The sequence below is a fragment of the Bos taurus genome, chromosome 7 (assembly GCF_002263795.3).
Source record: "Bos taurus isolate L1 Dominette 01449 registration number 42190680 breed Hereford chromosome 7, ARS-UCD2.0, whole genome shotgun sequence".
Classification (NCBI taxonomy): Eukaryota; Metazoa; Chordata; class Mammalia; order Artiodactyla; family Bovidae; genus Bos; species Bos taurus.
Window position 1 is genome coordinate 11,574,671 of NC_037334.1, and position 16,434 is coordinate 11,591,104.

The 16,434-nt window shown below is 49.2% G+C and overlaps 1 protein-coding gene and 1 long non-coding RNA gene across 2 annotated transcripts; one reads left to right on the forward strand and one right to left on the reverse strand.

Moving 5' to 3' along the window:
* Positions 1 to 1,277: 1,277 nt before the first annotated feature.
* On the reverse strand, positions 1,278 to 2,177 carry LOC100848715 (uncharacterized). Its single transcript, XR_003035455.2, has 2 exons — positions 2,110 to 2,177; positions 1,278 to 1,757 (listed from the first exon to the last, which is right to left on the reverse strand). It is a non-coding gene; the product is annotated as an uncharacterized lncRNA (long non-coding RNA).
* Positions 2,178 to 2,753: 576 nt separating this feature from the next.
* ASF1B (anti-silencing function 1B histone chaperone) lies at positions 2,754 to 15,181 on the forward strand. Its single transcript, NM_001075453.1, is given in 4 exon segments — positions 2,754 to 2,970; positions 9,840 to 9,955; positions 12,578 to 12,754; positions 13,956 to 15,181. Coding segments are annotated over 4 exon segments (609 nt in total). The 5' UTR covers positions 2,754 to 2,861; the 3' UTR covers positions 14,163 to 15,181.
* Positions 15,182 to 16,434: the final 1,253 nt, after the last annotated feature.

The window sequence follows — 16,434 nt, forward strand, 5'->3', positions numbered from 1 at the left end:
CTGAGGTGAACCATAAATGAGAATGAGACAGCCCAGCAATTATCTAAAGGAAGCACATTCCAGGCAGAGGGAACAGCAAGTCCAAAGCCATGCAGCAGGAATAAAGTTTGGTGTGTTGAAAGACAGGAAATAAAGCCAGCAGGGCTTGGGAGTGGTGACAAGAGGGAGACTGGCAGATGAGGTCAGTTGAGGCCACTGTGCAGGGCCTCCTAAGCCACAGTGAAGATCTTAAGTTTCATCCTAAGTATGATAAGCCTTTGAAGGTTTTAACCAGAGTAATGATATGAACTGGTTTACAACTGAAGATTATTCAGCCAGCTGTAGGGAGAAGGCATTATAGACAGAGACATAATACTTCTGACTGATGAACTTTTCAGGGGCTATGAAAAGGCTGGGGCTGAGAATAAAGGAAAAAAAGTTCCACAATGCAGAAAGAAAACTACAAAGTTGTAATGAATAAAATGTTTAATATCTAGAAAACAAAACATAACAACTTCATCAAAGTTCATATGCATAAGCAATTGAATTACATTTGGAAATAATTTGAAAATTTGACCTTCTCAAATCACAGAAATTCCTAAGGATGCCCAATGACTGCCAAGAACCCAGAGCCAATCATAATGGGAATTTTCTTGCAGCCAAATCGTTTCAATGAGGGGAAAAAGCCTTTCAATCCTACTTTATTTGAGATGGAGATACAAAAAAAAAAAAGAGAGAGAAAATATTCTGAGCATCACGAGGCCAAAGAGGAGGATGTTTAAGAAAGGCTGCTGCTGCTGCGTCGCTTCAGTCGTGTCCGACTCTGTGCGACCCCATAAACCGCAGCCCACCAGGCTCCCCCGTCCCTGGGATTCTCCAGGCAAGAACACTGGAGTGAGTTGCCATTTCCTTCTCCAATGCATGAAACTGAAAAGCGAAAGTGAAGACGCTCAGTTGTGTCCAACTCTTAGCGACCCCATGGACTGCAGCCTACCAGGCTCCCCTCATCCATGGGATTTTCCAGGCAAGAGTACTGGAGTGGGGTGCCATTGACTTCTCCGATAAGAAAGGCCAGTGGCTTGAAATATACCGTTCAGGCTTATGTTCTACGAATTTGAATGTTGTTCGGGGGGCTCTTGGATTTTCCGAAGAAGACATCTGAGAAAAGACTTGAATAACAAGGAGGCACCAGAAAAGAGGTTGGGGCTGTCACGTCGGATTTTATGGAAAAAAAAAAAAAAGGTCAGTTTGGCTGAAGTTGGTATTGGCTATCCAATATCGGAAGCCACAGGGGATGACAAGCACCTGAATGTGGCTAGTGCCACTGTGAAACAGAACATTCCACGTCGCTTAACTTTCATCAATTAATATTTCCATTTATCACCGACATGAGATTGAGTTCATGGGAAATTTTAACGTATGTTGGGAAACATTTGGGCATGTGAATCTCCATTTCAACTGTAAATTTTTGTGAAACCTCAACTATTTCCGGTGAAAACCTAGCGTCCGGATTACAGATGTGGTGTAACGTGTAAAACACACAGGTTTTCAAACCGTTAGTACTAGGTAACAAAAGATACCTCAGGTTCGTGTTTTTTTTTAATACCGATCACATGTTGAAATGATATTGTGGCTATAGTACATTACATTTAATATATATATATTTAAAGTGGTTTCTACAGAACAGTGTAAGATTAGGTTTGTTGCCGCTGGACTGACGGGAGTGCGGAGGCCCCTCGAGTCTTCCAGACAGGGGGCGACGGTGGTCCCGCCTACGCCTGGGAGTGGAAAGAAATTTCTAGATGTATTATGTAGTCATAAATCAGGCCAGTAAATTTTCATGCCCCCTTTCAACGAGCCGGGAAATGAGGCCTCGGGTGGTGCGTGGCAGAGGCCGGATTCGAAATCCCATTCAGCGCCGTCCACCTGAAACCTCCCCAGAGGCTCTCAAGTAAGAACCTGATTCGAACCAGGCCCGACTACTGGGTCCCGGGCTCCAGAGCGCCGCGTTACCGCGGCACCGTCTCCGCTCAAGGGTGAGTTAAACGTTCACAACGTTCACAACGGACTCCCAGGCTGCTGGGCCTGCGGGGCCAGGAGCCCCTTAGAGAAACTTCCGGCAACGCTCACCTGCTGACAGACGCCGATGCCGCAAACGCTGCTCCCTTCTCTTCACACTCGGCTCAACCGCGTCAGCTGCCGACTTCCGCTCTACTTCCACGAATCCCCGGCCGAGTCTTCTCTTCTCCCGCCCCCGAGCCAATTCAGCCAATCATCTCTCAGAAAACCTGCTTTATCTACGCCCCATTTCTGCCTGCCAATCACTGCAAGTCCAGCACCTCCCTTCCTTCCCGCTTAAGCGAGCGCTGTGCGCCACCACTCGGCGGTTGACTGCGCGGCCCCCAGCTGGAAGTCTCTCCCGGAAAGGCGGGGCTAATCGCGGACCTCGCTGGTGCGGGGACCCTCGGGATTGGCCAAGAAGAGCCCGGCGCTCTGACCCCGCCCACCCCTTCCTGGACAACCGAGTCGGAGGCTCTGGGGATTGGTTCCCTGCGGACACCAAAGAAGCCTAGAGACGGTCCCGCCTCCCTTGCTCATCCCCTAAGATGGAGCTCCAGGGATTGGTCCCGGGTGTCTCGGCGCGCGCCGACCGGCGCTCCAGGATTGGCTGAGGAAGCGCTTGCGCAGTCGTGGAGCGTTGACGGTGATTGGCCGTAGGGTGAGAGCCGGCTATTTGAAGGAGGCGCGCGGACTAGATACGCACTTCAGATCGCGGTCAGAGGAGGCGGGAGCGGATTTGGGCAGAGCTTCTCCGCTGACCCGACAGGACCCAGCCGCGGGCTCGGCCCCAGCTCTGGCCTCAGCCGCGACCCGACGAGGCGATGGCTAAAGTGTCAGTATTGAACGTGGCGGTGCTGGAGAATCCGAGCCCTTTCCACAGCCCTTTCCGGTTCGAGATCAGCTTTGAGTGCAATGAGGCCCTTGCAGACGGTGAGATTGGGCCCTTGTGGAGACCCCACTCCCCTGAGCTAACCTCGACCTCCCTTTGCAGACAGCCCCGAGGCCAACCCTGCCAAAAACACTCCCTCTCCCCCTCCCCCAACCGCGATCTCCCTTGAACCAAAGCCCGCCCGCCAGCCCCAACCGCCCCCCCCCCCCCTTGGAGACTACCCCCATCCCACCCCACCCCCATGGTTATTCCTCTTTTTCCCTAATGGAGACCACTTCATCCCCATCTTTCTCCTGGGCCGTTCCTCCTGAGCACCTGTTTTCTGTGTAGAGACCTCAGCCTCAGTTCTTTAACTTGCAGAGACCCTCAGCCTCCCCATCTTCCTTAAGAAACCCCCCATCTTCTATTTCTGTATGGGCAGACTACCATTCCAGCCACCCAGCCTCCCCCACCAATCCCCTCTCCGCTACCAATCCCCTCTCCCCTGTGGTGAGACACTTCTACCTCACTCTTTTCCTGTGAGAGCTTAAGAGATCTAAGATCTCTTAGAGCTAGAGATCTAAGCTCTAGCCCCCTCCCATGTCCCATATAAAAACCGCAGCCTCCTCCCCCATTGTCCCTGTGAAGATCTTACCCCTCTGGCAAGACCTCACACATCTTTATCTCCCCATTTGTCTCCCCATAATATCCCCTACCTGCTGATACTTAACCCCACCCCACCCCCCTTCTGCTTGTTTTCTATCTCAAAGCACATACCCTAGAACCTGGCTTCCCTCCTTAGTCTGGCCCCAACCCTCTACTTCCTCAAGAGAGGCATGACCTGGCTTCCTGCTCCAGTGTTTGAGGATGATCTGGTCTCCCCAGCTCCTCTTCCTTCCTCCTCCCTGACTGTGGGCTTCAATGAACACACTCAGATCTGAGGAGTGGCATGGCCAGGCACACGTTAGCTGGTTCCTACCGTTGGCCTGCTGGATTCCTGCTGACCCACTGCAGCAAAGCTCGCAACACTTTTGATGGCCTGACCTCGACTTGTGCGGTGTGGGTTGGGTGTGCCAGGACGAGCCATGGTGATGTTTGGCTTCAGTCTGGGAGGTCACAGCCTTTTGTGCATCTTTTCCAATGTGCTTTCACAGATGTGCTTATTCATCCCTGTGACAAAAGGCGGACATGGCTCTCATCTCACAGATGAGAAGGCAGGAGACAGAGAGTAAAAGACCTTTCAAGTTAAAGGTCTATAAAAACCAGAAAAGCTAAGGTCGTTCAGCGAGTCTTGGCACCACTTTCAGGAGCAAGTACTTCCATTAGACCTCTTCTCCACTTGGTGGTTAAAAGAGAAGAGGCAGCCTCTAAGGAGGTAGAGATCTGGAAGGCCAGGGTGTGCTAAACTAGCACTTTTCAGTGGTCGGTGGGTCGTTTGCCTGCAAATGGGCTTCTCCAACTAGCATGGGGTTGAAGAGTTTTGATGTCTGTGTGCTTGGGTGGGGCCATTGGATCACTCCCTGCTTTCTCTCCTTTTTAAATCAAGGAGTCATTCTACTTATAACTAACTATAGAATATGCCCAGTTAAATCCTTTCTGGAACAAGGCAGGGTGTAAATAAATAAATAAAGTGTAGAATGACCTTGTGGAATAAGACTTAATTTTAAAGCCAGGAGATGTAAGGAGCTAATAGTTCAAGGGATTCATAGTTCCCAGATGGCAGGAGATCGGGTTTCAATCAGCCTGTTTGAGCTCCTGGCATTTAAAAATGGTTGCATGGTCATTATCTAGTACTTTCATTCCTGCAAAGCTACTGCCCTGTTACTTCACTAATCTGTTCATAGAATCAGGAGAACCTAAAGTCAACCTGCTGGTCATTGTTTTTTATTTGTGTTCTATTTTATTTAAGATTTATTTATTTTTGGCTGAGCTGGATCTTCGGTGCTTTGCTCAGGCTTTCTCTAGTTGGGGTGAGCAGTGACTACTCTTCGTTGTGGTGCATTGGACTTCTTGCTGCGGTGGCTTCTCTGGTTGAGGGGCACAGGCGCTAGGTGAGCAGGCTTCAGTAGTTGTAGCACTCGGGAGTAGTTGCTCCACAGCATGTAAGATCTTCCCGGACCTGGGATCAAACCCATGTCCCCTGCTTTGGCAGGTGGATTCTTAACCACTGGACCACCAGGGAAATCCCTAAAGACAGTTCTTTTTTTCCCCAAGGTCATTATTTTTTTAATGGAAACAAAATGATTTCTCCAAGGTCACACAGCTGGTGTGTAGAATTATTAACACTAGGTCTTGTCTCTGAGTTCTGAGTCAGGGTTCTTTATCTTTGCTATAAACTGGAAAAGAGTGCACCCATTATTTTAGAAGTGGGACATAAACAGGACAGAAGAGGGCAACAGGGTCCTATTATTAATTATACCTGGACAATAAAGCTTTTGCTCAGAAGAATTCTAGTTGGAAAGCCAACTCTGGACTGGAAGTCTAGACTCTCTGGTTGTACCTCTAGGGCTGTGCTTCACTCTGACCTGTCAACTTGCTTTCTGCCTCTTCCCACAGAGCAGAGAGGATTTGTCTCCTGCCTCCCAAACAAACGGACTAGGCCTGGCTTTAGAAGTCTCTTAGATTCTGGAGAAAGTCTCAGTCAGCCTTATTACCTGGCAACTGAAGATCTGAACACCCAGCCCCCAGTCTAAGCCATTTCTCAAGGGCTCTGAACCTCTTTTACTCTCTCTCTCTCCTCCTCAGCAGCATGTGGAAACAGATGCATCCAAGGCCTGGGTCTATATTCAATACATTGGGTGTGTTTTCCCCCAGTTTAGTGGAGAGATTCATGAGATACTGCCTGAACAAGCCTTAGAGCCAGATTTTCTGACCCACACCTAACACGCTGTGGTCAGGCCAAGGTTCAGCTGTATTATGAACAAAGGGAAAGTGATAAACAGAAAAAGGCCTACTAGATAAGTTGTTGGGGTTGGGGTTGTTTGGGGTTTTTTTGATTGGGGGTTTGTGTGTGTGTGTGTGTTTGTGTTTGGCTACAATGGGTCTTCATTGCTGCACTTGGGCTTTCTCAGGAGCTGCTCTTCATTGTGGTGCTTGGGTGTCTCATTGCGGGAGGCTTCTCTTGTTGTGGAGCCTGGGCCCTGGGATGAGCAGACTTCAGTAGCTGTGGCACATGGGCTCGGTAGTTGCGACGCATGGAGTTAGTTACTCTGAGACCTGTTGGGATCATCCTGGACCGGGGATGGAACCTGTGTCTCCTGCATTGCAGGTGGATTCTTATCTACTGTGCCACCAGGGTAGTCCTGTTGTGATTTTTTGGGGGCAGGAAACAGATTCTCCAGCAAGTTAAACTACCGTAATTTTTTATGTTTTTCATCATATCGTTGGTCTGGATTTTGATTTCATACATAGTGGAGGAGCATTTTGTGCAGTGGTTAGATGATGAAGTCACGGCATAAAGACAAAACAATGGAATCCATTTACCCTTGGAATTACTTAGGCTAGGCATATGTTACACGTGTGCGACCTTAGCTCATATTCAGTAGGAATGAATTTGTGCTGTTTGTGACTGACGTCCCCACATCTCATTCAAAAAAGTGAAGTCACTTCAGGATGCCTCTGCTTAAGAGTCAATTCCAATTTGTAGGTCCTTGTTTCAATCATCTTCTGTCTTCCATAGATGATTTTATAAACTCTTTAACTCTTATTATTTTTTAATATTTATTTATTTATTTGACTGCCCTGGGTCTTAGTCACAGCATGCGGAATCTCTTCAGTTGTGACATGCAAACTCTTATTAGCAGCATGTGGGATCTAGTTCCCCAAGCAGGGATTGAACCTGGGCCTAGCTGCATTGGGAGCTCGGAGTCTTAGCCACTGGACCACCAGGGAAGTCCCTCAGCTCCTTAATTCCTGAGTGAGTATTGTCGTCCTTGGTTAATTCTCTGGTTTCTTTCTGACCTGACTACTGGGAGCCACTTCAACCCAGTCACCTGACCACCTGCGTTTCTCTCTTCCAGTCTGCACCCACACAGGCTTGTTTAGGTTTTGCCGACAGGTGTTTTTGGGTTTTGGCCATTCCATGCCAAATTTGGGATCTCAGTTCCCTGACAAACAGGCCACAGCAGTGGAAGACGGGAATCCTAACCACCAGGCAACCAGGGAACTCCATTGCCAACAACGTTGAAAGCTGAGTGGTGTGGTATACATCAGGTCCTATTCTATTAAAATCTCTCTTTTGTATCCACCTTCAGCACATTAGTTAGGTTTCCCAGGTGGCTCAGTGGTAAAGAATCTGCCTGCCAATGCAGGAGACTCGGGTTTGATCCTTGGTTGGGAACATCTCCCGGAAGAGGAAATGACAACCCACTCCAATATTCTTGCCTGGAGAATTCCATGGACAGAGGAGCCTGGAGGGCTACAGTCCATGGGGTCACAAGAGTCGGACACAGCTTAGCCACTGAGCACATATGCAACACGTATGTGACTCCACTGATGATGGGGAAGGCAGCCAGAAGGAAAGATACCAAATGATAGAACTGTGTCAGAAAGGTGAGAACAAGGCTAGCTTGTTTTCTGTTCATCCAAAAACATGTTATTTCCGGTTGTGTCACTACTTGTAGCAAAAATAAATCAGTAAGCTTAACTCCTTCCTGCAAATAAGAGAATGGGGTTTGACTGAAGCCCAGTTCAGTCCAATGGCCACCCACATCCTGTAGGCCTGCTAGGGTCCCTGAGTAGAAGGCCGGGTGTCAGCTGTGACGGGACAGGAAACCAGTGTATCAAGGAAGGGCGTGGAGCTCAGGTTTCAGACCTCCATAGTCATGGCCCAGCATTGCTGTGCTTCCGAAGTTGGGTGCTCTGGGACTTCCCTGGTGGTCCAGTGGCTAAGATGCCAAGCTTCCAATGCGGGGGGCTCAGGGTTCAATCCTTGGTTGGGGAACTAAGATCCCATGTGCTGTGTGGCAAAGCCAAAAATAAAATAAAATTTAAAAAAAGAAACTGCCACAGGTTTTAATTAGATTTAGGACATGCTAAGATTAATAAGGAACAGGGGTCTAAGGATTATGAGAGGCCATTCCCCCCGGTCCTCACAAACACTTCAGGGAATATTGAAATAACAGTCAGGGGGAGACTTCTCAGGCCCTTCTAGACATGTGCTCAATCGCTCAGTCATGTCCGACTCTTTGCAGCCCCACAGACTGTAGCCCTCCAGGCTTCTCTGCCCATGGAATTTTCAGGCAAGAATCCTGGAGTGGGGTGTCATTTCCTTCTCCAGGGGATATTCCTGACCCAGGTCTCTTGGGTCTCCTGCACTGGCAGACAGATTCTTTACCAGTAGCACCACTTATGGACATGGGGGTGACCTTATCCATTCTCAGCCCTACCCTCATTCACTGCCCTTTGCCTCAGAGTAAATGGTCAATTCAAATGACAGGTGTTTCTAATTCACCTCTGTGCATTTTAAAAGCAGAAACAGTAATGTTTCAGTCAGGAACTGTCTCAGGAAGACATATGTTCCTTTGGCAACATGTACTCCAATTCATTTCCTAGGATGAGCCCTCTTAGAGGCATGTGATGTCCATACTGCCTGAAGGGCCAGGTGATTTTAGAAGGACTTCCCTGGTGGTCCAGTGGCTAAGACTCCGAGCTCCCAATGCAGGGGGCCCAGGTTCGATCCCTGGTGAGGGAACTAGATCCCACATGCCACAACAAAGAGTTCACAGGCCACAACTAAGACCCGGTACAGCCAAATAAATAAATATTTTCTTAAAAAGGCACCAAAGTTGGGTGCTCTTGTGGGACACTAGACCAAGGAGCAGGGCAATGTATAAGACAGTGTGCTTCCTGTGAAAATCACAGCTTGGGAAACTTCTGCCCCGGCTCCTGCAGCCCGTAGGTTGTGTAATTTCAAAGAACCTAAAATAAGTTTCAGGTCTCTGGCCAGATTTCCCTGTACTAGCGTGACCTTGCCCCTGATATACTTGGCCCTCCTGCCAGAGCCCTCAGTCACTGGGAATTTCCTGTGTTTGATAGGCGGGGTCTCACGGAGCACTTTTCCTTTTATCTGGCCAGAAGAGAGCCAGGAATGGGGGTCTCCCAACTGGAGGGGATGCCAGAGAGTTGGGGTTCAGGATGGCCTTAGGGTGCCACGTTTGTGGACTGAGTCGCTGTCACCCGAAGGTCCGAGAGCAGGTGTGACTTGGTGTTGGATCTGGAGGACCCGGGGACTGGCCAGCTCCCCCAGCGACCTCATCTCCCCCTCCTGCCGGCTGGCTCTCCGACCAGATTGCAACCCGCCGTCCTGCCCCAGTTGTCGAGGGATCTACTCAGTTCAGTGGCACCAGTCCCTGTGTGTGAAAGAGGATGCTGCCTCCTGTCCCAGCTCCCTGCTCTTCCCTCCTCAGCATGTCTCTGAGCCTCCATCACGTGGCCATTAATTCAGCCTCTGCCATACGGTTCACCCTCAGGCTCTGAGGGGCCTGAGTTGCCCTGGAGGTGCATAGTCAAGGTCACCTGGCCAAGTTAGGCCCACAGGAGAACTTTCCCCACTGGAAATAGAGCTTCGTGCCTGCCCTGGTGACCAGCAACACAGTGCCTGGCCCTGGGTGCCCAGTGGATGTCGGGTGTTCTTTATTAAAATTAAAAAAAAAATTTTAATAGATTTTATTATTCACAGCAACCCTCCCAGGTTTTCCCCATTTTACAGATGCAGAAATTGAGGCATGGCGAGGTTAAAGAATTTCTCAAGGTCACAGGACAGAAGCGGGGATTCAGACCTTGGCAGGTTACCTGCAGTAGATGTCAGATGTCCTTGAGAATTAAAATCTACCAATGTATTAAGGACTGATGCAAAACTACCACGAGAAGGCCCTTTCCCAGCTTTCTTGCTGTTAAATTATTTCTGTTCCTAACACCCGTATCCTTGCAGACCTGGAGTGGAAGATCATTTACGTTGGCTCAGCTGAGAGCGAGGAGTTTGATCAAATCCTAGACTCAGTACTGGTTGGCCCTGTCCCAGCAGGAAGACACATGTTCGTCTTCCAGGTAAGAAAGACTCGGCCTTGGTCCTTGACACCTAGAAACATCCTCTCTAAAAAAAAAAAAAAAAGAAAGAAAGAAAAGATAGAAACATCCTCTCTGACCCAAAAGCACACAGATGGTTCATTGGTCCGAGTTCAGGTTCAGATCCTGGCTCCACTCTCAAGCACTGTCTGACCTCTCAAAGGTAGTTCAGACATCTCCCATCTCTATTACATCATAGCTGTTACCATGAGCCACCAATTTACAGCTGATTCTTGTTATGGGAGTTCTGTAAAGTTGCTGTGGACACTGAATTAATGAATCCCAAACCATTGCCCCTAGAGCAGCTGTCGCCAACCTTTTTGGCACCAGGCACTGATTTCCGGGAAGACGATTTTTCCACGGACCCAGAGGGGTGGGGGGATGGTTTCAGGATGATTCAAGCACGTTACATTTATTGCGCCCTTTATTTCTATTATCAGCTCCACCTCAGATACCATCAGGCATCAGATCCGGGAGGGTGGGAATCCCTGCCCTAGAGGAAATACAGTGTTAAGTTTCTGCAAGTCAACATTTTTGTCAACCGGTCAATGCATAATCTTGTTTTATGTGTTTTTCTGTTTGAAGACACCTTATTTTCGATTTATTCACAGTGCCCACAGGACTATAACTCATGCCTGAGCAGAGCTTACCTAACATATGTGTTTTCTCTACAAGGTACATCCCTTCTTGCTTTTAGGAACACGGCAGCCCTCACTCAGCACCACGTTTAGGGCCCTTTTAAACAGCAAAATTACCAACAAAAACGCAGAAACTGTGGTCTAGAGATGGCAAAAAAAAGACACGTTTAGTCTGAGATTGCCTCGTTCTGCCTCAAGTAGGAACATGCACACTGAGCTACTCAGATCCCACCTGTGCTCTGTCTGTCCATGTCCTTCAATGACTGTGAAAGCCCCCAGATGTTGATTTGGGGGTTGCAAATAAATTTGAGCAAATAGTCGAATTTTCAAATATATGCAGTGTGTGAATAATGAGGATCCAGTGTAGCTTGTAAGTGGCTCCACTCCAGCATCACGGGCTTCCCTGGTGGCTCAGGGGTAAAGAACCCACCTGCAGTGCAGGAGACGCAGGTTTGATCCCTGGGAAAGATCTCTGGTGGGAAAGATCCCCTGGAGCAGGAAACAGCAGCCCACTCAGTAATCCTGCCTGGGAAATCCCATGGACAGAGCAGCCTGGCAGGCTACAGTCCGTGGGGTCACAAAAGAGTCAGATACAACTTAGAAACTAAACAACAATCCAGCATCACAGGGGTTGTCAGAAATGGAGATTTCCTGTGATTCTTAGACAATGCTGCTGCTAAGTCACTTCAGTCGTGTCCAACTCTGTGCGACCCCATAGACGGCAGCCCAACAGGCTCCCCTGTCCCTGGGATTCTCCAGGCAAGAACACTGGAGTGGGTTGCCATTTCCTTCTCCAATGCATGAAAGTGAAAAGTGAAAGTGAAGTCGCTCAGTCGTGTCCGACTCTTCGAGACCCCATGGACGGCAGCCTACCAGGCTCCTCCGCCCATGGGATTTTCCAGGCAAGAGTACTGGAGTGGGGTGCCATTGCTTTCTCCATTCTTAGACACAGTAAAGTTTAAAAGCCAGGGCTCAAATCCATTCATTTACCTAATCCTGGCCATTCCTGCCCCAATCTCAGCAACCTCATCCCATCACCAAACTCCTTGCCTACCTCTACCCCATCCACTGGCCAGTCCCATCTACTCTACCCCACAACAGGGGCATGCAACCCATACAGTCACACAGGGCCCCACACTTGCTATAATGTTCTGCCATCACTGGCTGAAACGTAACTAATTTTTGAACCCGAGGCCCCACGGTTTGATGTTGTGTTAGTCTCCTTTTGCACCAGTTGTATAGCGGTCCTGTCCTTAGCAACACCCCCCGAAATCTGTCCACTTCTGTCCTTCTCTAAGGCCTGTTCTAAGCCACTGCCCTCTCTCCAGGATGACTTCTGTAGCCCCCTGCCTGGTCTCCCGACTCCCACTTAGCTCTTTTCCTATTGCAGCTGCACTGACCTCCGGAGTTGAATTTTCAGATGGAATGAGCAATGCCACACCTATCTCCTGCTAAACATCCTCAACCTTTCCCAAGCCTTTAACTCACTGATACCTCCTTGCTCACCTCTTCAGCCTCATTTGATCCCGCTCTCCACCTTGCTTCTCAGGTGGTTCAGTGGTAAAGAATCCCTCTACCAATGCAGGAGACTCGAGTTTGATCCTTGGGTTGGGAAGATCCCCTGGAGAAGGAAACAGCATTCCACTCCAGCATTCTTGCCTGGGAAATCCCATGGACAGAGGAGCCAGGGGGGCGCAGAAGAGTCGGACACAACTAAGTACCTAAACAACAACCACCCTCTTGCTTATTACGTTCCTCCTCGGTGCCATGTACGTCTCCTTGGTGGCATCTGCCCCATTCGGCACTTTGCGGGCATGGGTATGATGGATTCTGTCTTCCTCCCTCAACTGAAAACTCCTCAGAGCAGGGACCACCCTTTTGAATCTGTAAATACACATTGCTTGAGAATCATATTACTGGGTAAGATGAGACTGTCAGTATTCAAGCCCAGCATGTGTTTCCCCAGGCGGATGCCCCCAACCCATCCCTCATCCCGGAGACCGATGCCGTGGGAGTGACCGTGGTCCTCATCACCTGCACCTACCATGGACAGGAGTTCATCCGAGTCGGCTACTATGTCAACAATGAGTACCTCAGCCCCGAGCTGCGCGAGAACCCGCCCCTGAAACCAGACTTCTCTCAGGTGGGGCTCTTCTCCACACTTCTGCTTCAGACAGGCTGGCTCCTTTGCCCCTGGGGGTAGCTGAGTCCCTGGAATTAGGAGCCAAAGTCATTTATTAAGGTTTTCAAGTGGTGCTCAGCTCTCACAGCACTGGGCTGGAACAAGAGAGAGAAAGGTCTTTGTTTCTCAGAACTTTGCCTCACAGAATCAAGATTAGATAGGCCCCAGACTTCCCTGATGGTCCAACCAGTGGTTAAGACTCTGTACTTCCAATGCAGGGGCCATGGGTTTGATCCCTAGTTGGGGAGCTAAGATCCTGCAAGCCACGCAGTATGGCCAAAATAAAAACAATAATATATTCTTTCTCAAGCCGTTATCAAATGTAGTAGAAAAGCTTTTGTGTGTATATACACACACAAAAGCTTTTTTTGTATATAATATATGCTGCTACTGCTGCTAAGTCACTTCAGTCATGTCCAACTCTGTGCGACCCCATAGACGGCAGCCCAACAGGCTCCCCTGTCCCTGGGATTCTCCAGGCAAGAACACTGGAGTGGGTTGCCATTTCCTTCCCCAATGCGTGAAAGTCAGGTCACTTGGTCGTGTCTGACTCTTCGCGATCCTACAGACTGCAGCCTACCAGCTCCTCCGCCCATGGGATTTTCCAGGCAAGAGTACTGGAGTGGGGTGCCATTGCCTTCTCTGTATAATATATGTAATGTGTATATTTTAGAAAACTTATGAATTTTTGCCTAACTAAAAAATTTATGACATTTTGATTCCACTTGTTTGACTTAGTATGAATAGGATACTAGATTTCCAATTTAGTGGAAAAATAGATATGCTACAAACAACAAAGGTTTACTGAATATATAGCACAGGGAACTATAATCAATATCTTACAATAACCTATAATGGAAAATAATCTGAAAACTAATATGTGTGTAACAATCACCTTGCTGTGCACCTGAAACATTGTAAGTCAACTATACTTCAATAAAATATATATATTAATAAAAAAATAATAATGATAAAATTAGATAGGCCCCAGCCCTAAGTCATGGCACACAGGCCTTCCCTGGAATTGTACACATGTTGATGGTAATGGAATAAGCAAAGTCGGCTCTTCCTGGGCTTCGGGAGGGGGTTTGAGAGTGCACTGTTCTGTGGGAGGAACACGAGGGCATGCTAACGAGGGTTGGTGTTGCTTTTTCTGCCCCAGCTCCAGCGGAACATCTTGGCCTCAAACCCCCGGGTGACCCGCTTCCACATCAACTGGGACAACAACATGGACAGGCTGGAGGCCATAGAGAACCAGGACTCCTCCCTGGGCTGCGGTCTCCCCCTCAGCTGCACCCCCATCAAGGGCTTGGGTCTCCCCAGCTGCATCCCGGGCCTCCTCCCTGAGAACTCCATGGACTGCATTTAACTGTGGGACTCCAGGCCCTACTTGGGCCCAGCTGGGACCACGGCCAGTCTCTCCTGACACATCTGGAAGGGGCGGCCAGGTCTCCTGGAGAATGTCGGGAAGGCCACATGGAGGACTTTGGGGCCATCAGCTATATCCAGGCCAGTCAAACTCAGCCCCCAGGAAGGAAGGGGCTTCTGGTCTTTCCTAGCCCTGGCCCAGAGGGTCATCTCCCCTCTACTGCCCAGGCCTGAAAGAACCTGGTACTTCAGTTCTTAATTCTTTCTGTCTTGTGTCCTTTCTCTCTTCTACACATACTATATACTCCACCTGCGGGCCATTGTGCCACTGTCGTCCAAGGAGTGCCACTGACCCACAACTTTTCCCACAGACCTCCCTGGCCTGCCTTGAGGCTTTCTTGGTCAGTGCCTGGCAAGGCTCCAACCCTGTTGGGCCAAAGGTTCTGCCATTCATTTCCCTTCGCAACCATCTAAGCAGAGCCACCCAGCTGCCTGGAGTCCCAGGCCAGGAGTCTTGGTAGAAGATAGACTCGGACACAGTTTCTGTCCTTTTGCAAGGATGATTTTTTTAAGACTTTTCAATTCAACAGCCCTCTGGAAAACTCTGTTCCCAAAAAGGTGACCAGCAGGATGCTGAGGTAAGATGGTTGACTCTCCTTTGGGTCACAGCCACCTTCCTCTTGCCTTCCAACTGAATCTGGCTTTCCCTGGAGGCTGCCCCTTGGAGACAATGGCATGTTGGAGGGGTCTGCTGTTCTCAGTCTGTCTCAATACTGGTGTCAGGACCCCTCTGCTTCTGGCTACCTTGATCTGCACTCTGCCAAGACCTCATGTTCTCAGGCCACAGTGCAGACCAGGGAAGCAGTAGAGACCCTGAAAACCTTCCTTCCCCTGCCATACTCCTCACTTCACCCCTGTTCCCTTGCTGCTACGTGGATGCTGTTGTGATTGCAGTTTGTGTATTAAAGGGTTTTTATATTAAATATTTGGTTGGTCTGAAAATAAAAAGCACTTCATCTAGACTCTTTCTGCTTTTGTCTCCACTAGGCTGAGGCAGTTTTGTCTCTTTCTTCTCATGATGGGGGCAGTGGGGGGGGGGGGGCCCTCTTGCCTCAACAGTAGGTTGACTGACCCTTTCTCCCTTACTCACTTCTTTTTATTGTCTTGTCATAGTTGTATTCCAGACTGAGGTCCAGGAAGATTCTTTTGTCAAAACGTAGGCAACCCAGCTGTTCTGTAGATAGAGCATACTAAGTTGCTTCAGTCGTGTCTGACTCTGTGCAACCCCATAGACAGCAGCCAACCAGGCTCCCCCATCCCTGGGATTCTCCAGGCAAGAACACTGGAGTGGGTTGCCATTTCCTTCTCCAATGCATGAAAGTGAAAGTGAAGTTGCTCAGTCGTGTCCGACTCTTCACGACCCCATGGACTGCAGCCTACCAGGCTCCTCTGCCCATGGGATTTTCCAGGCAAGAGTACTGGAGTGGGGTGCCATTGCCTTCTCCGAGATAGAGCATAACCAGTGATTTTTCAGACTTGTCATGACCTTGACCCACCAGAAGAAATTATCGTTGCTCTCTGAGGACCCACATATCAATACTTGTATTAAATTTTACTTAAACTTTGTAACTCCATATCCCCAGGTGAAGTGGTGAGCCATTTCCCCATAATTCACAGGAAAACCCAGACTTCTCTCCCTGAAACTATGGTGAACTTAGGAACATGGGTCTAGATGGCTGCTGGGTGGAGTGTACAGGTCATACCAGTCCAGGCTCAGAGCAGCCAGTTGGCTTGTAGACCTGAGACCAGTCAGCCTCCCCACACTGAGGGGGTGGCTAGCTCATCCAGTCCCCTGCCCCTGGCATCACCTCCTGTTTGGGCTTTCCTCTACCTCAGTGGTTTCAACTGGGCAGCAGTTTTGCCCCCAACCAGGGCAATTTAACAATGTCTAGAGATGGTTTTGGTGGCAGGTGGCACTAGTGGTAAAAGAACCCGCCTGCCGATGCAGGAGACTTAAGAGATGAGGGTTCAATCTCTCCCTTTGGAAGATCCCCTGGAGAAGGAGATGGCAACCCACTCCAATATTCTTGCCTGGAGGATCCCATGGACAGAGGAGCCTGAAGGGCTCCAGTCGATGGGGTTGCACAGAGTTGGACACGACTGAAGCGACTCAGGATGGCAGAGATGGTTTTAGCTGTCACAGGTAGCAGAGGAAAATGAGGCTCTACTGGCATGGGGGGGGGGGGGGGCGGATACTGCTGAACACTACAATG